This window comes from Dipodomys ordii, unplaced genomic scaffold, assembly GCF_000151885.1.
Source record: "Dipodomys ordii isolate 6190 unplaced genomic scaffold, Dord_2.0 Scaffold2, whole genome shotgun sequence".
NCBI lineage: Eukaryota > Metazoa > Chordata > Mammalia > Rodentia > Heteromyidae > Dipodomys > Dipodomys ordii.
The window spans coordinates 29,113,309-29,123,900 of record NW_012267218.1 but is presented as its reverse complement, the minus strand read 5'-3'; the positions used below and the strand labels follow the sequence as shown (position 1 = coordinate 29,123,900).

The 10,592-nt window shown below is 42.8% G+C and overlaps 1 protein-coding gene across 1 annotated transcript in view; it reads left to right on the top strand.

The window, feature by feature from the left end:
• The first annotated feature begins 4,847 nt into the window (after positions 1-4,847).
• Positions 4,848-10,592, top strand: part of Fam71d (family with sequence similarity 71, member D) — a 47,891-nt gene continuing 42,146 nt past the window's right edge. Inside the window, exon 1 of the mRNA XM_013013740.1 lies at positions 4,848-5,048. Within this exon, the coding sequence (XP_012869194.1) occupies positions 4,848-5,048 (201 nt within the window). The remainder of the gene's footprint in view (positions 5,049-10,592) is intronic.

Here is a 10,592-nt window from a genome sequence, read left to right as displayed (position 1 = left end):
AGAGAGAGGAGGAAGGAAAGAAGGAAGGAAGGAAGGAAGGAAAAGAAAGAATGGTATATTAGCTTGAAATTCACAGATGCTCAAAGTTTTTCACCTATATTTAAATTGCAGGAAGATTGAATAATACATATCAGCTGAATGACAAATGATGTGGGTTGGGTTTTAGCTTTCACAGACAACATATTTGCCCATCGTACTATAGGTAGATTGATTATTCTTCCTGAGGAAACCCTGGAAACTTCTCAACCACCAGAACCACCAGCCAGTTCCACAGGAGGACTGAATGCAATCATCTCAGAGCTGGTCTGCAGGCTGCCCTTTCCCAGTGCTTTACTCTTACTTCAGAGCTATGCAGCCATTGTGATGCAGGTGTAAATAGAACAATGCCCAGTCTGCGTAGACTTGTGCTGCTTTTGCTAAGTGGTTAGTTGCCGGTCTAGTAGACCAAAAACACCTTCTGTTGAGAGATGTGAAAAGACTGGCAGTGTGCTATTTGGAGATTATTCTCCTAGTCACCATCCAGGAGGTTCCCAGACGCCTATTTCAGCATCACCTCTGCGTAAGTGTGTGGCGATTACTGCAACCTAGGTATGAGCCAAATGGAGGAGGGACTGACGGAATAGTTCAATTAATACTGGCCATTTGAGGGGAAAATGTCTACTTTCTTTCCATCTTCTTTTACTTATAGCTTTATTTCTTGAACCTCAACTATAAAGACTGGGAAAACTTAATACTTAGTGCCTGAATTTCCTTCTCTTAAAAAAATAATCTGTCAATTTGGTCTTAAAATGACACTGTAATCCAAGCTATGGTTCAAGGCTAGCCTAGGGCATAAAAAGTTCAGAAAACCCCATCTTGACCAATGGCTTGATGCAGTGGCACACCTGTTATTCCTAACCACACAAGGAAATGCAAATATAAGGATCACAGTCCAGGCCAGAGCAGGCATAAAGCAAGAACCTCCACCTCAAAAATAACCAATTCCACAAGAGACTGGAAGTATGGCTCAAGTTGTACAGACTCTGCCTAGCAAGGAATGGGGCCCTGAGTCCAAACTCTTATATCACCAAATAAAATAACAGAATGCTCTCTGGATTAATTTTTTGATAGAACTGGGATTTGAACTCAGGGCCTTGTACTTGATTGACTTGCTTTGCTGACCCATACTTTGTTCTGTGTGTGTTGGTGGGGGGTGGTGGATGTTTTCTTGTGTGTTTGTTTTGCTAGTCATTTTGGAAACTGAAGTCAGGCCTACGATCAGATTTAATATGACATATCTTTGCCCTTCCTTTTACTAAAAGTGGCCAACAGCTGGGCGCCAGTGGCTCACACCTATAATCCTAGCTACTCAGGAGGCTGAGATCTGAGGATTGTGGTGCAAAGTCAGCCTGGGCAGGAAAAGTCTGTGAGACTCCAATAAACCACCAGAAAACTGGAAGTGGCACTGTAGCTCAAGTGGTAGAGTGCTAGCCTTGAGCTGAAGAGCTGAGGGACAGCGTCCAGGCACAGAGTTCAGGCCCCACGACTGACCAAAAACAAAACAAAACAAAAGGCCAACAATACTGCTTTTTCTTTCTCTCTTTTCCTTTTCTTTTATTGTGTGTTGTTGTTGTTATGAGTCATAGGGCTTGACCTCAGGGCCTAGGCACTGTCCCTGAACTGTTTTTGCCACACTGTTTTGAGCCACAGCATCACTTCTAGGTTTCTAGTGGTTAACTGGAGAAAAGTCTCACAGAGTTGCCTGCCTAGGCTGGCCTTGAACCATGATCCTTAGCTCTCAGCCTCCTGAGTAGCATCAAACCTCTTCTCTTCTGCTTTCCTTTCTCTTTCCCTTTCCCTTTCCCTTTTTCCGTTCCTTTGCTTCCCTTGCTTCCTTGCTGGCTTCCTTTCTTCCTTCTTCCTTTCTTTTTTGTACTGCCCCCAGGGGATTGAACGCAGAGACTCACTGCTATCCTTAAGCTCTTTGGCTTAAGGCTAGCACTTTACTACTTGAGCCACAGCTCCACTTCTAGCTTTTTTGTATCTAATTGGAGAAAAGGCCCATGGGAATTTCTCAGATCTCAGCCTCCTGAGTAGCTAGGATTACAGGTGTGAGCCACTGGTTCCTGGCAACAATGCTGCTTTTTCTGATGAAAATTATACTGAAATTCTGCAGTAACTATCTACTGAATTAATGTTCATTCAATTGTAACTGGAAGAACATAGAAAAATATCTGAGGGGGAGGAAAGCTGGTTAAAAGCAACAAGTGAAGCTGCATAGAATAAGTTATGGCCTATTGCATTGGATTCCTCTAGGCTGTCCTTGTTCTTGCTGCACAATACAAGTCCTTACCTACAATATTTCTCTATATCTTGCCTGCTTAACTCAATGTATAGAACCTTTGATACCTAACAAAAGGAATGAATTATTATAAACTATGATTAGAAAAGATGTATATACAATCATAGTAGAATAACTTATAACAGAAGCTAGCTCTGCATCCCCACAACAGCCTCTAACCATCCTGCTTCATGCCTCTGCTCTAATTCATGCCTCAGTCAACATGTTCTTGAATTTCCATTACACATCATGTGCATTAATCAATCCTTAATATGGTTAATCTTTTTAATACTAAAATTTGCTTTTAAAGTATGAGTTTTATAGGCCTCTATTATATCTATAATATGAATAAAACATGATAGTATAAATAAGATTTTCTTTATTGACATATATGTGTGTATATATATATATAAACTATAAAAGTTCAGCTCACTAATATGAACAACGCTATTACATATTTCACTGGTCATATCTCTGCTCCAACCTCCCATGACAGTAGTCATATCATTTCCTCTGACATTCGGGATAATGCTGGTTTCCCTATCTGGCAGTTTCAGGGTAAGGACTAGCTGAGGACTTGTGACTGAGCACTCAATGAGGCTCACCAAGAACAATTTGGCTCAAATGTGGACAGCAACCCCCTCCAACTATGCTTTGTTTCCATGGCTGTGACAAAATACCTTGGCATATAAGCAGCAGCAAAGGAGAAAGGATTAGTTCTGAGTCACAGTTTCAGTGCAGGGTTATTTTGTCCATATTTCTGGGCCTATGGTGAGGCAGCGCACCCTGGGGAGGAAATAGCAGAGCAGAGATGCTCATCTCATGGTGGCTAGGAAACAGAGAATGAGGAAGGAACTTGGGACAAGAGATAGCCCCTAAGAACACACCTCCAGTGCTCCAACTCAGCCCCACCCTAAAGTTTCTACCACATCCCAATACTGCCTGTAAATGATGAGTCTGATTTGAGAGGAGGAAGACTTAAGGAAGGGGAACAAGATGGGGTAGTGAGAGGGTCAATCTAATCAAAGAACATTTATATACATGTATGAAAATGACTAAATGAAACCCATTAAAATGTATACACAAAGAATATGTACACACAAGTATGAGTCCATCAGTAGATTAAGCCAATGATTATGTCAATGAGCCCTCATGATCCAATCACTCTCAATGATTGACTCCAACAAATGGAGTTTTGAAGATGATACTACCAAACTGTAACCGTGTAGCTGTAAGACACTAACACATGAACCTCAACAAGTAACAAGTAAATGTTAGAACTGAAATTAGCTTCTTTTCTCTCTTGGTTTTATATACAAAAGGCTTCATCATGAAAAGGAGGAAGCTCAAACTGAAGTGAGTTTACACCTCCCACAGTGGATTGTGACTCTTGGCTGAGTTGAGGTAAGAATGGCTGGCTATTATGAATTTAATGTTGCTACAAATATGGCTGTACAAGGGTCTCTTCAGAGGGCTGCAGGTGTGACTCGGGAAGTAGATCACCTATCTAACAAGTATGAAGTCCTGAGTTCAAACCCCAGTACCACCAAAAAATAAAATTACTTCGGTACTGTACTTTCAGTTCTTTGGGATATATACCCACGAGTGGACTTCTGGGCCATTTCTATGTCTAATTTTTTTTTAAGGAATCATTGTACTGTTTCCCACAGAAACTGTATCACTTCCATCCCACCAATTACACAACAGTTTGAGCTTCTCTGCATCCTTGCCAACATTTACTGCTTTAAAAAAATAGTTTCCATTGTATGGGTATGAGTTAGGAAGTCACTGTATTTGTGATTGGAAGTTCTTTAATGATGACTGGTGTTTAGGATGCTTCCATGGAAGTTATTGGCCATTACACTTTGAGATCTTGTTTCCTTTTTAGAACTGTCCTGAGAGATCAAATAACAGTCACTGTTGTCTGTGGAAGCTCTTTCATAAAAAGATGAAGAGAGTAGGGATAAACTGTCATTGATCAGAAAGATATCCACTATTTACTTCCCAACCAAGAGCTACAGCACAGGTATGGGTTAATAGTGTGGAAGAAGTATTCTCAATCTAGGAGAGTTTTGTTACTTTACTTACACAAAAACACTTGACACCTATACATGATGTAAAAGCAAGTGTTCCCATTAATTAGGAAAACAATGGCCTGGGGAAGGGAGTGTATTGCAAAGTCTCCTAGAGACTAACCTAATCACCCTAAGTGTTGCCACCCACACTGCCACTCACTTTTATTACAAGTATCTGTTCTGGAATATTTATAGTGCCTAATATTCAATATCCTTTTTTGTTACTGCTGTTTGCTTGCTTCCTTACTATCGGTCACCCCTTAAAGTGTACACTTTAAGGCCAGGATCTCCTCAGTCCTTTTTAATGTATCCATAGTGTCGAGCACAGTGTCAAGTACACCCAGAATGTGTAAAGTTGTCAATCAATGGAGAAATGGAATAACTATTTTCTATATATCATATCGTTTATTGTATTCTTATTCCCTCAATTTTCTAATTTTTACCTAAGCACAATGAAGAAAAACAACAAAAAGTTGGATGATCAAGATGCTCATCCAAAGACAAATGAACAAGATTCCCATCCAAAGACCGATGACCCAGTTGCCCAACTCAACCCACAGCCTCACCCCCCTGGAAATATTAAAAAGAAGATGGATGGAGGAGAGTATGCTCCTTTTGTAGCTCCTCCCACATTAGAGAGCAATTTCATTCAGGTAAATAATACTTGAGTTCTGAATTAAGTTCAGTATTTAATTTTCTCAAAGACAACAAGAACAACAATAAAAAGGCTAGGAAAAGAATTGTTTTCAATGTGGCAAGAGACTACTTGGTATCATTAAGGAGAGCAATTTTGAAAACTTTAAACAACCTGAAGTAATTAGTGTTAAAGTGACATCCATATCCCAACAAATTCTTAGGAGGATTTCTGTCCTAATTCCACCGTAATTTTCATTCTAACATAATCTTCCCAGAGTTACACAAAATGATTTTTAGAAAATCCTGTCACAGGAAAACATGCAGCTCACTAACTTCTTTTTTAGACTTAGAAAGCAAAACATCTAAGGTGGAAGTAGAGGTTAGCTCGGGGGTAGAGGGCTTGACTAGCATAGCAAGGCCCCTAGGTTCAATCCCAAGCACTGTGACAGGGATGGAAAGGGGAGGAGAAGAGAGAGGAAGGAAGGGAAGGGTGGGGGAAGGGAGGGAGAAGGAAAGGAGACAAGTAAAGGAAGGGAAGGAGAAAGGAAAGGAAAAGAAGGGAAGGCAGTGATCTGTAACAAACTAGAGATTAAACTAATTTCATTCAGTTCTTAAGGAAAAATCTAACAATATCAGGACAATGGCTTCCTTTCTCTGAGAATGTATTTACATGATGAATGAAACCATTCAGTGCACTGGAAGCAGAACTGACTTTCCTCTAAGTATTCAATATTAGAATATACAGATAAAGGTCAGAAGGCAGAGATTGGGAGGATCAACGAGACCCCCATCTCAACAAACAAGTCAGGAGTGGTTATATATGCCTATAATTCTAGGTATGCTGGAGGCAGAGGTAGGAAGACATAATCTGAGGCCAGTCTGGGCAAGAATGAAAAAAAAGTTAAAAAAAAAAAAAGACCAGGAGCATGGCTTAGGTGGTAGAGCACCTGTATAGCAAGCCCGTGGCCCTTGAGTCCATACCCTAGTACCTAAAAAAATATATTCAGGCACAGAGATGGAGAAAAGAGCTCAGTGTTGTGGACCATTGCAGTCACCTCACAGAAATGCCACCCGCGACTAGCATTGAACACAGAGCTTGGAGCAGCTACTCAGCCGATGTGGCCGAGGATGACAAGGCATGTTCCTTCAGAGGGGCTTCATCCTTCACAAACATGTCCTAAGTCCTGTGCAACCTCCTTCCCCCCCCCCACCCGCCCGGCACCGTGTGCCACTGGCAGGAGATGCAACCTGGAGATGCCTTCCAAATATGTCTTTCTGACTGAGAATGTGGCTTAGTGGTAGAGTGCTTGCCTAGCATGCATAAAGCCCTGGGTTCGATTCCTTAGTACCACATACACTCTACCACTCAAGTGGCAGAGTGCTAGCCTTGAGTAAAAGAAGCTCAAGGACAGTGCCCAGGCCCCAAGTTCAAGTCCCAGAACAGGAGGGAGGGAGGGAGGGAGGGAGAGAGAGAGAAAGGAAGGAAGGAAGGAAGGAAGGAAGAAAGGAAGGAAGGAAGGAAGGAAGGAAGGAAGGAAGGAAGGAAGGAAAGAAGGAAGGAAACAAAATACTTCTTTCCTACTAACAATATTTTCAGTTCTCCACCTCTCTTCCTTTGCCCTGTGCAGTGTGTCTTCTGCACACTAATCACACAGCACTTGTGTCACACTGGGAGGCAGGTAGCGAGCAGACTGAGCACTGTACTGTGTTAAGTCATACCCTATACCCTTTTGCTCTGTCACATCCAGCAAAATAGTACATTCAAACAGCAATAGTGACAGCTACCAGCAATTCAAAAGAGATTTCTAATAAATAGAGTAGGGCTACAGCCTCTTTCGGAACATACTTGGTTTGAATTGGTGAGTTGTGTGGGAAGTGAGACTCAAACCTGGGGCCTTTGCATAAGCAAACATGTTTTTAACCATTGGGTTATGTGTCTAACCCCTTAAGTGTGTTTTAATTGAACCAGTTTTCATACAACTGAGAAACACAAGTATAGCTCCTCTCTGGCTTCCCTCACATTTCTGTGTACTCATTTTCCAGCCTTTTCTTTTATGAATGAGCAGCAATTATATTGTTTGAGTTTTTGGACTTTGGAGTTTTTACTGATTATATGCCCAGAAACCTGTCCTGTCCACCTAGCAAGTTTGGCTGTACATTGTCCAATTTGTCAGCTAAGGAAAGACTTTCAGGGCTCCATATCCAGAGATGGGCTATTAGTTAGCAGACCTATTGGTAAGTAATCAGGAAGATTGCAAATTTGTTGTTAAGCACTGCCATTTCTCTTATTCTTTTATTCTTATTCCTTTAAAAACAAGGGTTGCTATGTTGCCCAAATTGACCAAAAGCTCCCTGCCTCAGCCTTCTGTCTAGCTGGGTCTACAGGAACATGCCCCTATACCCAGTTTATATAGCATTATTAAAATTTCTGTTGCTAGTTATGTAGCTTAGTGGTTGAATACATCCTTTGCATACATAAATTCTTAGGTTTGATCCTACTACTAATAACACAAACTTAAAAATGTATCTAAGGGGGCTGGGAAGGCAGCTCAGTGGTAGAGCGCTTGCCTTGCATGCCTGAGGCCCTGGGTTCGATTCCTCAGCACCACATAAGAAAAAAGCCGGAAGTGGTGCTGTGGCTCAAGGCTAGCCTTGAGCTGAAGAGCTGAGGGACAGCGCCCAGGCCCAGAGTTCAGGCCCCACGACCCGACCAAAAAAAAAAGAATTCAAGCAAATTAAATGTGTGCCTTGCTGTTCTGATGATAGTGGGGCTATATCAAGTAATGAATTGTACTCTTGACAAGCTTATAAGAAATATGCTTGACTCTAAGAGAATTACATTGTTGCAAAGTCTGTTGATGACTTAAAACCAAAAAGCTAAAGCTCAGTCCAGTTAGGCACCAGTGGCTCAAGGCTATAATCCTAGCTACCTGAGGATCACAGTTCAAAGCCAGCTAGAGCAAGAAAGTCCATGAGGCTCTTATCTTCAATTAAGCACCAAAAAAGCCAGAAGTGAAGCTATGGCTCAAGTGGTAGAGCACTAGCCTCGATCAATAAAGCTGAGAGAGGACCAGGTGCTGAATTCAAGCCCCAGGAACAACACATACATACACAAAAGGAAGGAAGGGAGGGAGTGAGGGAGGGAAAGAAAAGAATCAATCCATTCTGGCCATTGTTTCAGCAGTAACCAAGGTATAAGCTTTTGTAAATTTCAGGTTTTACAAATCACTAGGTTCCTACACGATGCCAGGCTCCATGGTAGGCACTGAGGACGCAAACATGAATGAGATATTTATCCAATGGAAGAACTAGATTGGAAGCAGGGGGGAAATACTTTTTTTGGGGGGAGGTGGGGGTACTGGTCATGAACTCTAGGCCTGGGCGCTGTCCCTCAGCAATTCAGCTCAAGGCTAGCGCTCTACCACTTGAGCCACAGCACCACTTCTGGCTTTTTTTTTCCTGCTTATGTAGTGCTGAGGAATTGAACCCAGGGCCTCATGCATGCAAGGAAAGCGCTCTACCACTGAGCCACCTTCCGAGGCCTGGGGAAATACTTTAAATATACCTTAGGAAATGTCTGTGAAGACAATCTAGTGATTTGTTAGAGTAACTGGAGTCCTAAAGCAGATTCAGTGTCAGTGGCAGGTCAGATCTTTTTTAAAAGGCAGAAATCACATTAAGAGATGCTATTGAGAGCCTTTAATGTATGAATAAGTAAAAGAGATGTTGGAGGCCTAGGAAAGCACAAAGAAACACAGATTGTTAGAACTAATATCTAGAGAAATCAGCTGGCACAATATGGCCAGGGGCGAGAGGAAGAAATTACAATTCAGATTTAGAACCTCAGAGGTCAAACCCTTTGGCGCAAAGGATCTCACACTTTGACAACCCTCAAAGTACAGAGTCCTGCCCAGGGGCTGCTGGGAAGGTGGCTCAGTGGTAGAGTGCTCGCCTCGTATGCATGAGGTCCTGGGTTCGATTCCTCAGCTCCACATAAGCAGGAAAAAGCCGGAAGTGGTGCTGTGGCTCAAGTGGTAGAGCACTAGCCTTGAGCTGAAGAGCTGAGGGACAGCACCCAGGCCCAGAGTTCAGGCCCCATGACCAGACCCCCAAAAAAAAAAAAAAAGCAGAGTCCTGCCCAACTGCAGAATTTGAAGAGTGAAAAAGAATGCAGGCTTGAAACATTTGCTGTTGCCAAGGTGACACTGAGGGAAACAAGCCAACAACTCCATTCTCTCCTCCCACAGCTTCCAAGCTCCTTTAAAGCAACCTATTGTCCAATCTAACAGAAAGCCAGCAGGTTCTCCTGCTGTCCTCCAGAAATGCAGTTCCCAGAGCTCCAGCCACAGCACCACAATGCAGTCTGTCATGGTGGATTTGTAGAGGAGAGACAATCACTTAGCCAGATCCAGACAAGACTCCCCACACGGGCGACATTTGAGCTGGGCTCTGAAGGATGAAAACAAGCCCTGTGTGTAAAAAGCAGGAAGAGGAGCACGTGAAACAGAAGAAAGGGCTAAAAGATACAATAGAAGGAAAGAGACAGAAGTATGATAGGATGGGGGGAAATGGTCTTAAATATAATTGGAGAGAACCCAAGCCAGTATGGAGCTGATCACACTCACCAGGGCCAGAGTTTTAGAGTACAGTACCAAACACATGACCCAGAGGGTCACAAACTCCAAGAGCACTCAGCAGCCTCTGAAGGGTTAAAGAAGTTACTTAGTAAATGCCAACTGAATGCAAGTTGCCATGCTAAACAAGGGTTCCTACAAACAAGGAACTCATTCTCTGCCTCCCACACCTGTTCCTGGTTAATGACACCATCCTCCATCCCGATTTGCCAACCAGAAATCTGTGAGTTGTCTTACTTCCTAACCCCTACATCCAGTGAGTCACCAAATTCTGACTCTGCTAAGAATTCCCACAGTAACTCCTTCCTCCGCACTCCTGGTGCCACTACCTTGGTCTCTGCCTCCAGACTCCAGAACTGCTCTGCTCAGATCTATCCTTCCCCCCCCCCCCCCCTTGTCATGGGGCCCAAACTCAGGGCCTGGGCGCTGTCCCTGAGTTTTTATGCTCAAAGCTAGCACTATACCACTTTGAGCCACAGCTCCGCTTCTGGTTTTCAGGTGGTTAACTGGATATAAGAGTCTCACAGACTTTCCAGCCCAGGCTGGGTTTGAACTGCAATCTTCAGATTTCAGACTCCTGAGTAGCAAGGATTACTGGCATGAAGCACTGTTGCATAGCTTTCAGATCTGATCACGCCAAATCATATATCTCCCTATGTAATGGTTACTAGAAAAATCTCTGCAGCAATAATTTCCCATTACAAATTTATATCAAAGACCTCCACAATTGAATTCTCCAACCTCATTTCTTTCTCTTCTCCTAACTTTAGGGAAGAGCAGTCTATTTGCAGTTACGTGCTCAAACCTAGTCATTTCATGCCTCTGTGCCTTTGCCCAAGTTGACTAATCTTTTAGGAATTCGCTTGTTATGAAGAAGTAGAGCTCAGGGCTGGGAAGGTGGCTCAGTGCTTGCCTTGCATGCATGAG